Source organism: Salvelinus alpinus, chromosome 11 (assembly GCF_045679555.1).
Source record: "Salvelinus alpinus chromosome 11, SLU_Salpinus.1, whole genome shotgun sequence".
Classification (NCBI taxonomy): domain Eukaryota; kingdom Metazoa; phylum Chordata; class Actinopteri; order Salmoniformes; family Salmonidae; genus Salvelinus; species Salvelinus alpinus.
The window spans coordinates 73,437,859-73,458,002 of record NC_092096.1 but is presented as its reverse complement, the minus strand read 5'-3'; the positions used below and the strand labels follow the sequence as shown (position 1 = coordinate 73,458,002).

General features: G+C 42.8%; 1 protein-coding gene across 1 annotated transcript in view; it reads left to right on the top strand.

Moving 5' to 3' along the window:
- The window catches only part of LOC139534780 (sodium/hydrogen exchanger 9B2-like), a 65,717-nt gene extending 45,841 nt beyond the window's left edge, over window positions 1-19,876 (top strand). The window contains exons 10-12 of the mRNA XM_071334227.1: window positions 2,638-2,774; window positions 7,134-7,332; window positions 19,489-19,876. Of these exons, the coding sequence (XP_071190328.1) occupies window positions 2,638-2,774; window positions 7,134-7,332; window positions 19,489-19,553 (401 nt within the window). The 3' untranslated portion in view covers window positions 19,554-19,876. The remainder of the gene's footprint in view (window positions 1-2,637; window positions 2,775-7,133; window positions 7,333-19,488) is intronic.
- Window positions 19,877-20,144: the final 268 nt, after the last annotated feature.

Genomic DNA, 20,144 nt, shown 5'->3' with positions numbered 1-20,144 from the left:
ATACACACTACTACTACTACTACTACTACTACTACTACTACTACTACTACTACTACTACTACTACTACTACTACAGTACTACTGATAGGAGCACAAATCACAGTATCTACACTGGACCCCAACACAGTGGGTAAACACACACTACTACTATAATACTACTACTTCTACTACTGATACTACTACAGTACTACTGATAGGAGCACAAATCACAGTATCTACACTGGACCCCAACACAGTGGGTAAATACACACTACTACTACTACAGTACTACTACTTCTACTACTGATACTAATACAGTACTACTGACAGGAGCAGAAATTACAGTATCTACACTGGACCCCAACACAGTGGGTAAATACACACTACTACTACTACTACTACTACTACTACTACTACTACTACTACTACTACTACTACTACTACTACTACAGTACTACTGATAGGAGCACAAATCACAGTATCTACACTGGACCCCAACACAGTGGGTAAACACACACTACTACTATAATACTACTACTTCTACTACTGATACTACTACAGTACTACTGATAGGAGCACAAATCACAGTATCTACACTGGACCCCAACACAGTGGGTAAATACACACTACTACTACTACAGTACTACTACTTCTACTACTGATACTAATACAGTACTACTGATAGGAGCACAAATCACAGTATCTACACTGGACCCCAACACAGTGGGTAAATACACACTACTACTATAAAACTACTGCTACTATTACTACTACTACAGTACTACTGATAGGAGCACAAATTACAGTATCTACACTGGACCCCCACACAGTGGGTAAATACACACTACTACTATAATACTACTACTTCTACTACTGATACTACTACAGTACTACTGATAGGAGCAGAAATTACAGTATCTACACTGGACCCCAACACAGTGGGTAAATACACACTACTACTACTACTACTACTACTGATACTACTACAGTACTACTGACAGGAGCAGAAATTACAGTATCTACACTGGACCCCAACACAGTGGGTAAATACACACTACTACTACTACTACTACTACTACTACTACTACAGTACTACTGATAGGAGCGCAAATCACAGTATCTACACTGGACCCCAACACAGTGGGTAAATACACACTACTACTACTACAGTACTACTACTTCTACTACTGATACTAATACAGTACTACTGATAGGAGCACAAATCACAGTATCTACACTGGACCCCAACACAGTGGGTAAATACACACTACTACTATACAACTACTGCTACTACTACTACTACTACAGTACTACTGATAGGAGCACAAATTACAGTATCTACACTGGACCCCAACACAGTGGGTGAATACACACTACTACTATAATACTACTGCTACTACTACTATTACTACAACTGCAACTACTACTTCTTCAACTACAGTACTAAAATACTACTACCACAACTACTATACGAATACTACTACTATAATACTACTGCTACTATTACTACAACTGCAACTACTACTTCTTCAACTACAGTACTAAAATACTACTACCACTACTACTATACGAATACTAATACTACTAATACTACTACTACTATACGACAACTATACTACTACTACTACTACTACTGCTACAACTACTACTAAAACTACTAATACTAAAACTACTACTATTACTACTACTACAACTACCACTACCATACTACTACTATAATATGATACTACTACAGTACTACTGATAGGAGCAGAGATCACAGTATCTACACTGAACCACAACACACTGGGTAAATACACACTACTACTACTACTACAGTACTACTACTACTACTACTACTACTCCTAATAATAAAAATAATACTATTAAATCAACATAAATCTCCCACTCTCTCTCGATCTCTCTCCCCGTCTCTCCCCTACCCATCTCTCTCTCTCCCCGTCTCTCCCCTACCCATCTCTCTCTCCCCGTCTCTCCCCTACCCATCTCTCTCTCTCTCCCCGTCTCTCCCTCTCTCTGTCTATCTCTCTCTCCCCTGTCTCTCCCCTACCCATCTCTCTCTCTCCCCGTCTCTCCCCTACCCATCTCTCTCTCCCCGTCTCTCCCCTACCCATCTCTCTCTCTCTCCCCGTCTCTCCCTCTCTCTGTCTATCTCTCTCTCCCCGTCTCTCCCCTACCCATCTCTCTCTCTCCCCGTCTCTCCCCTACCCATCTCTCCCCTACCCATCTCTCTCTCTCTCCCCGTCTCTCCCTCTCTCTGTCTATCTCTCTCTCCCCTGTCTCTCCCCTACCCATCTCTCTCTCTCCGTCTATCTCTCTCTCCCCCATCTCTCTGTCTATCTCTCTCTCTGTCTATCTCTCTCTCCCCTGTCTCTCCCCTACCCATCTCTCTGTCTCTGTCTATCTCTCTCTCTCCCGTCTCTCTCTCCCCCATCTCTCTCTCTCCGTCTATCTCTCTCTCCCCCGTCTCTCCCCCTCTCCCCGTCTCTCCCTTACCCATCTCTCTCTCTCCGTCTATCTCTCTCACCCCCGTCTCTCCCCTACCCATCTCTCTCTCTCCTTCTATCTCTCTCTCCCCCGCCCCGTCCCGTCCCGTCCCTCCCCTACCCATCTCTCTCTCTCCCCCATCTCTCTGTCTATCTCTCTCTCTGTGTCTAGGTCTGGGCATGGCATGTCTAGGGACAGGTCTGGTTGTCAGGGTTCTCTTCACGTTTCTCATGGTGTTCTTTGGTGGATTCAACACAAAGGAGAAGCTGTTTATCTCTGTGGCTTGGCTTCCCAAGGCCACAGTACAGGTCAGTTTATAGAACTACTAGAAATTAGAACTACAGTACTAGTCTATTAGAACTAGATGTGAATTAAAACTACAGGTCTATTAGAACTACAGGTAAATTAGAACTACAGGTCTATTAGAACTACAGGTCTATTAGAACTACAGGTCTATTAGAACTACAGGTGAATTAGAACTACAGGTCTATTAGAACTACAGGTCTATTAGAACTACAGGTCTATTAGAACTACAGGTCTATTAGAACTACAGGTCTATTAGAACTACAGGTCTATTAGAACTACAGGTCTATTAGAACTACAGGTGAATTAGAACTACAGGTCTATTAGAACTACAGGTCTATTAGAACTACAGGTGAATTAGAACTACAGGTCAATTAGAACTACAGGTCTATTAGAACTACAGGGGAATTAGAACTACAGGTCTATTAGAACTACAGGTCTATTAAAACTACAGGTCTATTAGAACTACAGGTGAATTAGAACTACAGGTCTATTAGAACTACAGGTGAATTAGAACTACAGGTCTATTAGAACTACAGGTCTATTAGAACTACAGGGGAATTACAACTACAGGTCTATTAGAACTACAGGTCTATTAAAACTACACGTCTATTAGAACTACAGGTCTATTAAAACTACAGGTCTATTAGAACTACAGGTCTATTAGAACTACAGGTCTATTAGAACTACAGGGGAATTAGAACTACAGGTCTATTAGAACTACAGGTCTATTAGAACTACAGGTGAATTAGAACTACAGGTGAATTAGAACTACAGGTGAATTAGAACTAAAGATCTATTAGAACTACAGGTCAATTAGAACTACAGGTGAATTAGAACTACAGGTCTATTAGAACTACAGGTGAATTAGAACTACAGGTCTATTAGAACTACAGGTGAATTAGAACTACAGGTCTATTAGAACTACAGGTCTATTAGAACTACAGGTCTATTAGAACTACAGGTCTATTAAAACTACAGGTCTATTAGAACTACAGGTCTATTAGAACTACAGGTGAATTAGAACTACAGGTGAATTAGAACTACAGGTCTATTAGAACTACAGGTGAATTAGAACTACAGGTGTATTAGAACTACAGGTGAATTAGAACTACAGGTCTATTAGAACTACAGGTGAATTAGAACTACAGGTGAATTAGAACTACAGGTGAATTAGAACTACAGGTGAATTAGAACTACAGGTGAATTAGAACTACAGGTGAATTAGAACTACAGGTCTATTAGAACTACAGGTGAATTAGAACTACAGGTGAATTAGAACTACAGGTGAATTAGAACTACAGGTGAATTAGAACTACAGGTGAATTAGAACTACAGGTCTATTAGAACTACAGGTGAATTAGAACTAAAGATCTATTAGAACCACAGGTGAATTAGAACTACAGGTCAATTAGAACTACAGGTCAATTAGAACTACAGGTCAATTAGAACTACAGGTCAATTAGAACTACAGGTCAATTAGAACTACAGCACAGGAAAAGAGAAGCTGTTTATATATGTTGCTCTGCTCCTCAAGGCCACCATATAGGCAACAAAATAGATGTTTTATTCAATGCCAACATGTCATATTGTTGTGCCAAACTTGCTGCACCATCTGCCCACTAGAGGGCCACAACAGGCCACATCCCTGAACACCATCTGCCCACTAGAGGGCCACAACAGGCCACATCCCTGAACACCATCTGCCCACTACAGGGCCACAACAGGCCACATCCCTGTACACCATCTGCCCACTAGAAGGCCACAACAGACCACATCCCTGACCACCATCTGCCAACTAGAGGGACACAACAGGCCACATCCACGAACAGTCTTAAAATACCTCTAAATAGTGAGTTAAATAGTTAACCAAATACCCTACCCGGACTATCTGCATTCACCCTTTTGGCACTTACTTATTTGTCTCATCACATACGCTGCTGCTACTGTTTACTATCTGTCCTAGTTATTGTTACATCTCATTCTAAACTCACGGGCAGTAATATGGAGATGCCCCCCCCCGGCTTGCTGCTTTAACAGCATCCACTCGTCTACAAATGCATGTTGGAAAGAGCAATACTGATGTTGGGCGATTAGGCCTGGCTCGCAGTCACAGTTCCAAATCATCCCAAAGGTATTCGATGGGGTTGAGGTCAGTGCTCTGTGCAGGCCAGTCAAGTTCTTTCACACCGATCTCGACAAACCATTTCTGTATGGACCTCACTTTGTGCACGGGGGCATTGTCATGCTGAAACAGGAAAGGGCCTTCTCCAAACTGTTGCAACAAGGTTGGAAGCACAGAATCATCTAGAATGTCATTGTATCCTGTGGCATTAAGATTTCCCTTCACTGGAACTAAGGGGCCCGAACAAAGAAAAACAGCCCCAGACCATTATTCCTCCTCCACCAAACTTTACAGTTGGCACTATGCATTCAGGCAGGTAGCGTTCTACCGGAGATTCTGAATCTACCAAACGCAGATTCGTCCATTGGACTGCCAGATGGTGAAGCGTGATTCATCACTCCAGATAACTTATTTTAACTTATTTCCACTGCTCCAGAGTCCAATGGTGGTGAGCCTTACACCACTCCAGCCGACGCTTGGCATTGCGTATGGTGATCTTAGGCTTGTGTGCGTCAGCTCAGCCGTGGAAACCCCGACGAACAGTTCTCGTGTTGACTTTGCTTCCCGAGGCAGTTTGGGACTCAGAGTAGTGAGTGTTGCACCCTACTACGCGCCTCAACATTCGGCGGTCTTTGAGCTTGTGTGGCCGTTCATTTTGCGGTTGACCCGGGGGGCAGAAATTTGACGAACTGACTTGTTAAAAAGGTGGCGTCCTACAGTTTGTCAAGTTGAAAGTCACTGAGCTCTTCAGTACGGGCCATTCTATAGACAATGTTTGTGCTCGATTTCATACCCCTGTCAGCAACGGGTGTGGCTGAAATAGCCGATTCCACAAATTTGAAGTGGTGTCCACGTACTTTTGTATTTACAGTGCATTCAGAAAGTATTCAGACCCCTGGACTTTTTCCACAGTTTGTTACTTTACAGCCTTATTCTAAAATGGATTAAATAGTTTTTTTTACCTCATCAATTTACACACAATACCCCATAATTTGCTAATACATTTTTTAAAATAAAAATGAAATATTACATTTACATAAGTATTCAGACCCTTTACTCAGTACTTTGTTGAATCACCTTTGGCAGCGATTACAGCCTCGAGTCTTCTTGGGTATGACACTACAAGCTTGGCACACCTGTATTTGGGGAGTTTCTCCCATTCTTCTCTGCAGATCCTCTCAAGCTCTGTCAGGTTGGATGGGGAGCGTCGCTGCACAGCTATTTTCAGGTCTCTCCAGATATGTTCGATTGGGTTCAAGTCCAGACTCTGGCTGGGCCACTCAAAGACATTCAGCGATGCCATTCCTGCTTTGTCTTGGCTGTGTGCTTAGGATCGTTGTCCTGTCGGAAGGTGAACCTTCGCCCCAGTCTGAGGTCCTGAGCACTCTAGAACAGGTTTTCATCAAGGATCTCTCTGTACTTGGCTCTGTTCAACTTTCCCTCGATCCTGACTAGTCTTCCAGTCTCTGCGACTGAAAAACATTCCCACAGCATGATGCTGCCACCACCATGCTTCACCGTAGGGATGGTGTCATGTTTCCTCCAGACGTCATGCTTGGCATTCAGGCCAAAGAGTTCAATCTTGGTTTCTTCAGACCAGAGAATCTTGTTTCTCATGATCTGAGTCCTTTAGGTGCCTTTTGGCAAACTCCAAGTGACTGTCATGTGCCTTTTACTGAGGAGTGGCTTCCGTCTGGCCACTCTACCATATAGGCCTGATTGGTGGAGTGCTGCAGAGATGGTTGTCCTTCTGGAAGGTTCTCCCATCTCCAAAGAGGAACTTTGGAGCTCTGTCAGAATGACCATCGGGTTCTAGGTCACCTCCCTGACCAAGGCTATTCTCTCCCGATTACTCAGTTTGGTCGGGCTAGGAAGAGTCTTGGTGGTTCCAAAATTCTTCCATTTAAAAATGATGGAGGCCACTGTGTTCTTGGGGACCTTCAATGCTGCATAAATGTTTTGGTACCCTTCTACAGCCCTGGACCCGTGTAGAGGGGTATTTGGTTCTAGATCTGGGTATCTAAATCGTTCTAACTGGTTCTGTTGGGTTCTACAGCCCTGGACATGGCCTGTGTAGAGGGGTATTTGGTTCTAGATCTGGGTATCTAAATCGTTCTAACTGGTTCTGTTGGGTTCTAGGCAGTGATAGGTTCTAAAGCCTTGGACATGGCCCGTGTAGAGGGGTATTTGGTTCTAGATATCAAATCAAATCATTCTAACTGGTTCTGTTTGGTTCTAGGCAGCGATAGGTTCTAAAGCCCTGGACATGGCCCGTGTGTCGGGGGATGAGGTTCTGGTGAAGTACGGTCTGGATGTTCTGACTGTGGCTGTTCTGGCCATCCTCACTACAGCACCTATAGGAGCCCTGGGGATCGGCCTGGCAGGGCCCAGACTGCTGACCAGACACACGGAGGACACACACGCAGACAGGAAAGAGGGTGAGTGTTCGCACACACGAGTGTAGACGCCGAAACACACACTTAAGCAGCCAGACTGCTGACCAGACACACACGCAGTGAGTCCACACACACACACACACACACACACACACACACACACACACACACACACACACACACACACACACACACACACACACACACACACACACACACACACACACACACACACACACACACACACACACACACACACACACACACACACACACACACACACACACACACGAGTGTAGACACCGAAACACACACTTAAGCAGCCAGGCAAGTAGGTATGACCTCACAAACACACCCTAAAACATAAGCGTGTTTTGCAACAGGGACACACCCTGTAGCTATGACCTGTCCAATCCAGAACCAGTGTCTTCAGCACACAGCCCATGAGTCCCGAGTGGCACCCTGTACCAGATGTAGTGCACTACTTTTGACCAGGGCACACAGGAAAAATAGTTCCATGAGGGACATAGTGTTTATGTTGGTTGAACCGACTGTCATTCTCTAACCCTAAACACACTCGTTGTGTCTCCTTCCGTTAGTCTAGTGGAGTCAGTATATCTCTATAGTGGGTGATGATGTTAGTCTAGTGGAGTCAGTATATCTCTATAGTGGGTGATGATGTTAGACTAGTGGAGTCAGTATATCTCTATAGTGGGTGATGATGTTAGTCTAGTGGAGTCAGTATATCTCTATAGTGGGTGATGATGTTAGTCAGTATATCTCTATAGTGGGTGATGATGATAGTCTAGTGGAGTCAGTATATCTCTATAGTGGGTGATGATGTTAGTCAGTATATCTCTATAGTGGGTGATGATGTTAGACTAGTGGAGTCAGTATATCTCTATAGTGGGTGATGATGTTAGTCTAGTGGAGTCAGTATATCTCTATAGTGGGTGATGATGTTAGTCAGTATATCTCTATAGTGGGTGATGATGTTAGACTAGTGGAGTCAGTATATCTCTATAGTGGGTGATGATGTTAGACTAGTGGAGTCAGTATATCTCTATAGTGGGTGATGATGTTAGACTAGTGGAGTCAGTATATCTCTATAGTGGGTGATGATGTTAGTCTAGTGGAGTCAGTATATCTCTATGGTGGGTGATGATGTTAGACTAGTGGAGTCAGTATATCTCTATAGTGGGTGATGATGTTAGACTAGTGGAGTCAGTATATCTCTATAGTGGGTGATGATGTTAGTCTAGTGGAGTCAGTATATCTCTATAGTGGGTGATGATGTTAGTCAGTATATCTCTATAGTGGGTGATGATGATAGTCTAGTGGAGTCAGTATATCTCTATAGTGGGTGATGATGTTAGTCTAGTGGAGTCAGTATATCTCTATAGTGGGTGATGATGTTAGTCTAGTGGAGTCAGTATATCTCTATAGTGGGTGATGATGTTAGACTAGTGGAGTCAGTATATCTCTATAGTGGGTGATGTTAGACTAGTGGAGTCAGTATATCTCTATAGTGGGTGATGTTAGACTAGTGGAGTCAGTATATCTCTATAGTGGGTGATGATGTTAGTCTAGTGGAGTCAGTATATCTCTATAGTGGGTGATGATGTTAGACTAGTGGAGTCAGTATATCTCTATAGTGGGTGATGATGTTAGTCTAGTGGAGTCAGTATATCTCTATAGTGGGTGATGATGTTAGACTAGTGGAGTCAGTATATCTCTATAGTGGGTGATGATGTTAGTCAGTATATCTCTATAGTGGGTGATGATGTTAGACTAGTGGAGTCAGTATATCTCTATAGTGGGTGATGATGTTAGTCTAGTGGAGTCAGTATATCTCTATAGTGGGTGATGATGTTAGTCTAGTGGAGTCAGTATATCTCTATAGTGGGTGATGTTAGACTAGTGGAGTCAGTATATCTCTATAGTGGGTGATGATGTTAGACTAGTGGAGTCAGTATATCTCTATAGTGGGTGATGATGTTAGTCTAGTGGAGTCAGTATATCTCTATAGTGGGTGATGATGTTAGACTAGTGGAGTCAGTATATCTCTATAGTGGGTGATGATGTTAGACTAGTGGAGTCAGTATATCTCTATAGTGGGTGATGATGTTAGTCTAGTGGAGTCAGTATATCTCTATAGTGGGTGATGATGTTAGACTAGTGGAGTCAGTATATCTCTATAGTGGGTGATGTTAGACTAGTGGAGTCAGTATATCTCTATAGTGGGTGATGATGTTAGTCTAGTGGAGTCAGTATATCTCTATAGTGGGTGATGATGTTAGACTAGTGGAGTCAGTATATCTCTATAGTGGGTGATGATGTTAGTCTAGTGGAGTCAGTATATCTCTATAGTGGGTGATGATGTTAGACTAGTGGAGTCAGTATATCTCTATAGTGGGTGATGATGTTAGTCAGTATATCTCTATAGTGGGTGATGATGTTAGACTAGTGGAGTCAGTATATCTCTATAGTGGGTGATGATGTTAGTCTAGTGGAGTCAGTATATCTCTATAGTGGGTGATGATGTTAGTCTAGTGGAGTCAGTATATCTCTATAGTGGGTGATGTTAGACTAGTGGAGTCAGTATATCTCTATAGTGGGTGATGATGTTAGACTAGTGGAGTCAGTATATCTCTATAGTGGGTGATGATGTTAGTCTAGTGGAGTCAGTATATCTCTATAGTGGGTGATGATGTTAGACTAGTGGAGTCAGTATATCTCTATAGTGGGTGATGATGTTAGACTAGTGGAGTCAGTATATCTCTATAGTGGGTGATGATGTTAGTCTAGTGGAGTCAGTATATATCTATAGTGGGTGATGATGTTAGTCAGTATATCTCTATAGTGGGTGATGATGTTAGTCTAGTGGAGTCAGTATATCTCTATAGTGGGTGATGATGTTAGTCTAGTGGAGTCAGTATATCTCTATAGTGGGTGATGATGTTAGACTAGTGGAGTCAGTATATCTCTATAGTGGGTGATGTTAGACTAGTGGAGTCAGTATATCTCTATAGTGGGTGATGATGTTAGTCTAGTGGAGTCAGTATATCTCTATAGTGGGTGATGATGTTAGACTAGTGGAGTCAGTATATCTCTATAGTGGGTGATGATGTTAGTCTAGTGGAGTCAGTATATCTCTATAGTGGGTGATGATGTTAGACTAGTGGAGTCAGTATATCTCTATAGTGGGTGATGATGTTAGTCAGTATATCTCTATAGTGGGTGATGATGTTAGACTAGTGGAGTCAGTATATCTCTATAGTGGGTGATGATGTTAGTCTAGTGGAGTCAGTATATCTCTATAGTGGGTGATGATGTTAGTCTAGTGGAGTCAGTATATCTCTATAGTGGGTGATGTTAGACTAGTGGAGTCAGTATATCTCTATAGTGGGTGATGTTAGACTAGTGGAGTCAGTATATCTCTATAGTGGGTGATGTTAGACTAGTGGAGTCAGTATATCTCTATAGTGGGTGATGATGTTAGTCTAGTGGAGTCAGTATATCTCTATAGTGGGTGATGATGTTAGACTAGTGGAGTCAGTATATCTCTATAGTGGGTGATGTTAGACTAGTGGAGTCAGTATATCTCTATAGTGGGTGATGATGTTAGACTAGTGGAGTCAGTATATCTCTATAGTGGGTGATGATGTTAGTCAGTATATCTCTATAGTGGGTGATGATGTTAGTCTAGTGGAGTCAGTATATCTCTATAGTCGGTGATGTTAGACTAGTGGAGTCAGTATATCTCTATAGTGGGTGATGATGTTAGACTAGTGGAGTCAGTATATCTCTTTAGTGGGTGATGATGTTAGTCTAGTGGAGTCAGTATATCTCTATAGTCGGTGATGTTAGACTAGTGGAGTCAGTATATCTCTATAGTGGGTGATGATGTTAGTCTAGTGGAGTCAGTATATCTCTATAGTGGGTGATGATGTTAGTCTAGTGGAGTCAGTATATCTCTATAGTGGGTGATGTTAGACTAGTGGCGTCAGTATATCTCTATAGTGGGTGATGTTAGACTAGTGGAGTCAGTATATCTCTATAGTGGGTGATGTTAGACTAGTGGAGTCAGTATATCTCTATAGTGGGTGATGATGTTAGTCTAGTGGAGTCAGTATATCTCTATAGTGGGTGATGATGTTAGACTAGTGGAGTCAGTATATCTCTATAGTGGGTGATGATGTTAGTCAGTATATCTCTATAGTGGGTGATGATGTTAGACTAGTGGAGTCAGTATATCTCTATAGTGGGTGATGATGTTAGTCTAGTGGAGTCAGTATATCTCTATAGTGGGTGATGATGTTAGTCTAGTGGAGTCAGTATATCTCTATAGTGGGTGATGTTAGACTAGTGGAGTCAGTATATCTCTATAGTGGGTGATGATGTTAGACTAGTGGAGTCAGTATATCTCTATAGTGGGTGATGATGTTAGTCTAGTGGAGTCAGTATATCTCTATAGTGGGTGATGATGTTAGACTAGTGGAGTCAGTATATCTCTATAGTGGGTGATGATGTTAGACTAGTGGAGTCAGTATATCTCTATAGTGGGTGATGATGTTAGTCTAGTGGAGTCAGTATATCTCTATAGTGGGTGATGATGTTAGACTAGTGGAGTCAGTATATCTCTATAGTGGGTGATGTTAGACTAGTGGAGTCAGTATATCTCTATAGTGGGTGATGATGTTAGTCTAGTGGAGTCAGTATATCTCTATAGTGGGTGATGATGTTAGACTAGTGGAGTCAGTATATCTCTATAGTGGGTGATGATGTTAGTCTAGTGGAGTCAGTATATCTCTATAGTGGGTGATGATGTTAGACTAGTGGAGTCAGTATATCTCTATAGTGGGTGATGATGTTAGTCAGTATATCTCTATAGTGGGTGATGATGTTAGACTAGTGGAGTCAGTATATCTCTATAGTGGGTGATGATGTTAGTCTAGTGGAGTCAGTATATCTCTATAGTGGGTGATGATGTTAGTCTAGTGGAGTCAGTATATCTCTATAGTGGGTGATGTTAGACTAGTGGAGTCAGTATATCTCTATAGTGGGTGATGATGTTAGACTAGTGGAGTCAGTATATCTCTATAGTGGGTGATGATGTTAGTCTAGTGGAGTCAGTATATCTCTATAGTGGGTGATGATGTTAGACTAGTGGAGTCAGTATATCTCTATAGTGGGTGATGATGTTAGACTAGTGGAGTCAGTATATCTCTATAGTGGGTGATGATGTTAGTCTAGTGGAGTCAGTATATATCTATAGTGGGTGATGATGTTAGTCAGTATATCTCTATAGTGGGTGATGATGTTAGTCTAGTGGAGTCAGTATATCTCTATAGTGGGTGATGATGTTAGTCTAGTGGAGTCAGTATATCTCTATAGTGGGTGATGATGTTAGACTAGTGGAGTCAGTATATCTCTATAGTGGGTGATGTTAGACTAGTGGAGTCAGTATATCTCTATAGTGGGTGATGATGTTAGTCTAGTGGAGTCAGTATATCTCTATAGTGGGTGATGATGTTAGACTAGTGGAGTCAGTATATCTCTATAGTGGGTGATGATGTTAGTCTAGTGGAGTCAGTATATCTCTATAGTGGGTGATGATGTTAGACTAGTGGAGTCAGTATATCTCTATAGTGGGTGATGATGTTAGTCAGTATATCTCTATAGTGGGTGATGATGTTAGACTAGTGGAGTCAGTATATCTCTATAGTGGGTGATGATGTTAGTCTAGTGGAGTCAGTATAACTCTATAGTGGGTGATGATGTTAGTCTAGTGGAGTCAGTATATCTCTATAGTGGGTGATGTTAGACTAGTGGAGTCAGTATATCTCTATAGTGGGTGATGTTAGACTAGTGGAGTCAGTATATCTCTATAGTGGGTGATGTTAGACTAGTGGAGTCAGTATATCTCTATAGTGGGTGATGATGTTAGTCTAGTGGAGTCAGTATATCTCTATAGTGGGTGATGATGTTAGACTAGTGGAGTCAGTATATCTCTATAGTGGGTGATGTTAGACTAGTGGAGTCAGTATATCTCTATAGTGGGTGATGATGTTAGACTAGTGGAGTCAGTATATCTCTATAGTGGGTGATGATGTTAGTCAGTATATCTCTATAGTGGGTGATGATGTTAGTCTAGTGGAGTCAGTATATCTCTATAGTCGGTGATGTTAGACTAGTGGAGTCAGTATATCTCTATAGTGGGTGATGATGTTAGACTAGTGGAGTCAGTATATCTCTTTAGTGGGTGATGATGTTAGTCTAGTGGAGTCAGTATATCTCTATAGTCGGTGATGTTAGACTAGTGGAGTCAGTATATCTCTATAGTGGGTGATGATGTTAGTCTAGTGGAGTCAGTATATCTCTATAGTGGGTGATGATGTTAGTCTAGTGGAGTCAGTATATCTCTATAGTGGGTGATGTTAGACTAGTGGCGTCAGTATATCTCTATAGTGGGTGATGTTAGACTAGTGGAGTCAGTATATCTCTATAGTGGGTGATGTTAGACTAGTGGAGTCAGTATATCTCTATAGTGGGTGATGATGTTAGTCTAGTGGAGTCAGTATATCTCTATAGTGGGTGATGATGTTAGACTAGTGGAGTCAGTATATCTCTATAGTGGGTGATGTTAGACTAGTGGAGTCAGTATATCTCTATAGTGGGTGATGATGTTAGACTAGTGGAGTCAGTATATCTCTATAGTGGGTGATGATGTTAGTCAGTATATCTCTATAGTGGGTGATGATGTTAGTCTAGTGGAGTCAGTATATCTCTATAGTCGGTGATGTTAGACTAGTGGAGTCAGTATATCTCTATAGTGGGTGATGATGTTAGTCTAGTGGAGTCAGTATATCTCTATAGTGGGTGATGATGTTAGACTAGTGGAGTCAGTATATCTCTATAGTGGGTGATGTTAGACTAGTGGAGTCAGTATATCTCTATAGTGGGTGATGATGTTAGACTAGTGGAGTCAGTATATCTCTATAGTGGGTGATGATGTTAGTCTAGTGGAGTCAGTATATCTCTATAGTGGGTGATGGTGTTAGTCTAGTGGAGTCAGTATATCTCTATAGTCGGTGATGTTAGACTAGTGGAGTCAGTATATCTCTATAGTGGGTGATGATGTTAGACTAGTGGAGTCAGTATATCTCTATAGTGGGTGATGATGTTAGTCTAGTGGAGTCAGTATATCTCTATAGTCGGTGATGTTAGACTAGTGGAGTCAGTATATCTCTATAGTGGGTGATGTTAGACTAGTGGAGTCAGTATATCTCTATAGTGGGTGATGATGTTAGTCTAGTGGAGTCAGTATATCTCTATAGTCGGTGATGTTAGACTAGTGGAGTCAGTATATCTCTATAGTGGGTGATGATGTTAGACTAGTGGAGTCAGTATATCTCTATAGTGGGTGATGATGTTAGTCTAGTGGAGTCAGTATATCTCTATAGTCGGTGATGTTAGACTAGTGGAGTCAGTATATCTCTATAGTGGGTGATGATGTTAGTCTAGTGGAGTCAGTATATCTCTATAGTGGGTGATGATGTTAGACTAGTGGAGTCAGTATATCTCTATAGTGGGTGATGATGTTAGTCTAGTGGAGTCAGTATATCTCTATAGTGGGTGATGATGTTAGACTAGTGGAGTCAGTATATCTCTATAGTGGGTGATGATGTTAGTCTAGTGGAGTCAGTATATCTCTATAGTCGGTGATGTTAGACTAGTGGAGTCAGTATATCTCTATAGTGGGTGATGATGTTAGACTAGTGGAGTCAGTATATCTCTATAGTGGGTGATGATGTTAGACTAGTGGAGTCAGTATATCTCTATAGTGGGTGATGATGTTAGTCTAGTGGAGTCAGTATATCTCTATAGTCGGTGATGTTAGACTAGTGGAGTCAGTATATCTCTATAGTGGGTGATGATGTTAGACTAGTGGAGTCAGTATATCTCTATAGTGGGTGATGATGTTAGTCTAGTGGAGTCAGTATATCTCTATAGTCGGTGATGTTAGACTAGTGGAGTCAGTATATCTCTATAGTGGGTGATGATGTTAGTCTAGTGGAGTCAGTATATCTCTATAGTGGGTGATGTTAGACTAGTGGAGTCAGTATATCTCTATAGTGGGTGATGATGATAGTCTAGTGGAGTCAGTATATCTCTATAGTGGGTGATGATGTTAGTCTAGTGGAGTCAGTATATCTCTATAGTGGGTGATGATGTTAGTCTAGTGGAGTCAGTATATCTCTATAGTGGGTGATGATGTTAGTCTAGTGGAGTCAGTATATCTCTATAGTGGGTGATGATGATAGTCTAGTGGAGTCAGTATATCTCTATAGTGGGTGATGATGTTAGACTAGTGGAGTCAGTATATCTCTATAGTGGGTGATGATGTTAGTCTAGTGGAGTCAGTATATCTCTATAGTGGGTGATGATGTTAGTCTAGTGGAGTCAGTATATCTCTATAGTGGGTGATGATGTTAGTCTAGTGGAGTCAGTATATCTCTATAGTGGGTGATGATGTTAGACTAGTGGAGTCAGTATATCTCTATAGTGGGTGATGATGTTAGTCAGTATATCTCTATAGTGGGTGATGATGTTAGACTAGTGGAGTCAGTATATCTCTATAGTGGGTGATGATGTTAGACTAGTGGAGTCAGTATATCTCTATAGTGGGTGATGATGTTAGTCTAGTGGAGTCAGTATATCTCTATAGTGGGTGATGATGTTAGACTAGTGGAGTCAGTATATCTCTATAGTGGGTGATGATGTTAGACTAGTGGAGTCAGTATATCTCTATAGTGGGTGATGATGTTAGTCTAGTGGAGTCAGTATATCTCTATAGTGGGTGATGATGTTAGTCAGTATATCTCTATAGTGGGTGATGATGATAGTCTAGTGGAGTCAGTATATCTCTATAGTGGGTGATGATGTTAGTCTAGTGGAGTCAGTATATCTCTATAGTGGGTGATGATGTTAGTCTAGTGGAGTCAGTATATCTCCATAGTGGGTGATGATGTTAGACTAGTGGAGTCAGTATATCTCTATAGTGGGTGATGTTAGACTAGTGGAGTCAGTATATCTCTATAGTGGGTGATGTTAGACTAGTGGAGTCAGTATATCTCTATAGTGGGTGATGATGTTAGTCTAGTGGAGTCAGTATATCTCTATAGTGGGTGATGATGTTAGACTAGTGGAGTCAGTATATCTCTATAGTGGGTGATGATGTTAGTCTAGTGGAGTCAGTATATCTCTATAGTGGGTGATGATGTTAGACTAGTGGAGTCAGTATATCTCTATAGTGGGTGATGATGTTAGTCAGTATATCTCTATAGTGGGTGATGATGTTAGACTAGTGGAGTCAGTATATCTCTATAGTGGGTGATGATGTTAGTCTAGTGGAGTCAGTATATCTCTATAGTGGGTGATGATGTTAGTCTAGTGGAGTCAGTATATCTCTATAGTGGGTGATGTTAGACTAGTGGAGTCAGTATATCTCTATAGTGGGTGATGTAAGACTAGTGGAGTCAGTATATCTCTATAGTGGGTGATGTTAGACTAGTGGAGTCAGTATATCTCTATAGTGGGTGATGATGTTAGTCTAGTGGAGTCAGTATATCTCTATAGTGGGTGATGATGTTAGACTAGTGGAGTCAGTATATCTCTATAGTGGGTGATGTTAGACTAGTGGAGTCAGTATATCTCTATAGTGGGTGATGATGTTAGACTAGTGGAGTCAGTATATCTCTATAGTGGGTGATGATGTTAGTCAGTATATCTCTATAGTGGGTGATGATGTTAGTCTAGTGGAGTCAGTATATCTCTATAGTCGGTGATGTTAGACTAGTGGAGTCAGTATATCTCTATAGTGGGTGATGATGTTAGACTAGTGGAGTCAGTATATCTCTATAGTGGGTGATGATGTTAGTCTAGTGGAGTCAGTATATCTCTATAGTCGGTGATGTTAGACTAGTGGAGTCAGTATATCTCTATAGTGGGTGATGATGTTAGTCTAGTGGAGTCAGTATATCTCTATAGTGGGTGATGATGTTAGTCTAGTGGAGTCAGTATATCTCTATAGTGGGTGATGGTGTTAGTCTAGTGGAGTCAGTATATCTCTATAGTCGGTGATGTTAGACTAGTGGAGTCAGTATATCTCTATAGTGGGTGATGATGTTAGACTAGTGGAGTCAGTATATCTCTATAGTGGGTGATGATGTTAGTCTAGTGGAGTCAGTATATCTCTATAGTCGGTGATGTTAGACTAGTGGAGTCAGTATATCTCTATAGTGGGTGATGTTAGACTAGTGGAGTCAGTATATCTCTATAGTGGGTGATGTTAGACTAGTGGAGTCAGTATATCTCTATAGTGGGTGATGATGTTAGTCTAGTGGAGTCAGTATATCTCTATAGTCGGTGATGTTAGACTAGTGGAGTCAGTATATCTCTATAGTGGGTGATGATGTTAGACTAGTGGAGTCAGTATATCTCTATAGTGGGTGATGATGTTAGACTAGTGGAGTCAGTATATCTCTATAGTGGGTGATGATGTTAGACTAGTGGAGTCAGTATATCTCTATAGTCGGTGATGTTAGACTAGTGGAGTCAGTATATCTCTATAGTGGGTGATGATGTTAGACTAGTGGAGTCAGTATATCTCTATAGTGGGTGATGATGTTAGTCTAGTGGAGTCAGTATATCTCTATAGTCGGTGATGTTAGACTAGTGGAGTCAGTATATCTCTATAGTGGGTGATGATGTTAGTCTAGTGGAGTCAGTATATCTCTATAGTGGGTGATGTTAGACTAGTGGAGTCAGTATATCTCTATAGTGGGTGATGATGATAGTCTAGTGGAGTCAGTATATCTCTATAGTGGGTGATGATGTTAGTCTAGTGGAGTCAGTATATCTCTATAGTGGGTGATGATGATAGTCTAGTGGAGTCAGTATATCTCTATAGTGGGTGATGATGTTAGACTAGTGGAGTCAGTATATCTCTATAGTGGATGATGATGTTAGTCAGTATATCTCTATAGTGGGTGATGATGTTAGACTAGTGCAGTCAGTATATCTCTATAGTGGGTGATGTTAGTCAGTATATCACTATAGTGGGTGATGATGTTAGTCAGTATATCTCTATAGTGGGTGATGATGTTAGTCTAGTGGAGTCAGTATATCTCTATAGTGGGTGATGATGTTATTCAGTATATCTCTATAGTGGGTGATGATGATAGTCTAGTGGAGTCAGTATATCTCTATAGTGTGTGATGATGTTAGACTAGTGGAGTCAGTATATCTCTATAGTGGGTGATGATGTTAGTCAACCCCCACCCCTCATCAACCCCCACCCCGCATCAACCCCCACCCTTCATAAAGCCTCACATATCATAGACCCCCAATCTTCATCAACCCCCATGCTTGATCAACCCCCACCCCTCATCAACCCCCACTCCTCATCAACCCCCAGAGGAGGGGGTTGATCATCAACCCCCACCCCTCCCACTCCTCATCAGCCCCCACCCCTCCCACCCCTCATCAACCCCCACCCCTCCCACTCCTCATCAACCCCCACCCCTCCCACTCCTCTTCCACCCCCATCCCTCATCAACCCCCACCCCTCCCACTCCTCTTCAACCCCCACCCCTCCCACTCCTCATCAACCCCCACCCCTCCCACCCCTCATCAACCCCCACCCCTCCCACTCCTCATCAGCCCCCACCCCTCCCACCCCTCATCAGCCCCCACCCCTCCCACTCCTCATCAACCCCCACCCCTCCCACTCCTCTTCCACCCCCATCCCTCATCAGCCCCCACCCCTCCCACTCCTCATCAACCCCCACCCCTCCCACCCCTCATCAACCCCCACCCCTCCCACTCCTCATCAACCCCCACCCCTCCCACTCCTCTTCCACCCCCATCCCTCATCAGCCCCCACCCCTCCCACTCCTCATCAACCCCCACCCCTCCCACCCCTCATCAACCCCCACCCCTCCCACTCCTCTTCCACCCCCATCCCTCATCAGCCCCCACCCCTCCCACTCCTCATCAACCCCCACCCCTCCCACCCCTCATCAACCCCCACCCCTCCCACTCCTCTTCCACCCCCATCCCTCATCAGCCCCAAACCCCTTGTTGTGAGTTGTTGTCAGTTTGATTGACATGTCTATTGATCTCTCTGGTCAGGTGACTTGGAGGCAGACACGGAGACGCAACAGAAAGACATGGTGACCTTCGAGAGCAAATTATAACGAGAGGAGAGGAGCACTAGAGGTTCTGGGGGTGGGGGCAGGGGGGGCCAGTGCCCCTGTGACAAAAAAAAATTGTCACAGGGGCACTGGCCCCCCTTTTGCTATCGTTCTTTTTTACATCCGTTATTAGACAGTGGCAACGATGATGATTGTGAACATGGTCTTTTGCCTGCTAATGCCTGCAATGCAGTGAAGAAAACGATATGACAACAATAACATCTAATGTAACTGGCCCCTCTAACAGTACAACTGGCCCCAGCTTGGCCCCCCCAGTTGAAATGGTCTAGAACCGCCACTGGAGAGGAGAGGAGATGGGAGGGGAAAGGGACAGGGGGAGGGGAGGAGTTGGGAGGGGATGGGAGGGGAAAGGGACAGGAGGAGGGGAGGAGATGGGAGGGGAGGGGAGGAGATGGGAGGGGATGGGAGGGGAAAGGGACAGGAGGAGGGGAGGAGATGGGAGGGGAGGGGAGGAGATGGGAGGGGATGGGAGGGGAAAGGGACAGGAGGAGGGGAGGAGATGGGAGGGGAGGGGAAAGGGACAGGAAGAGGGGAGGGAAGGGGAGGGGAGGGGAAAGGGACAGGAGGAGGGGA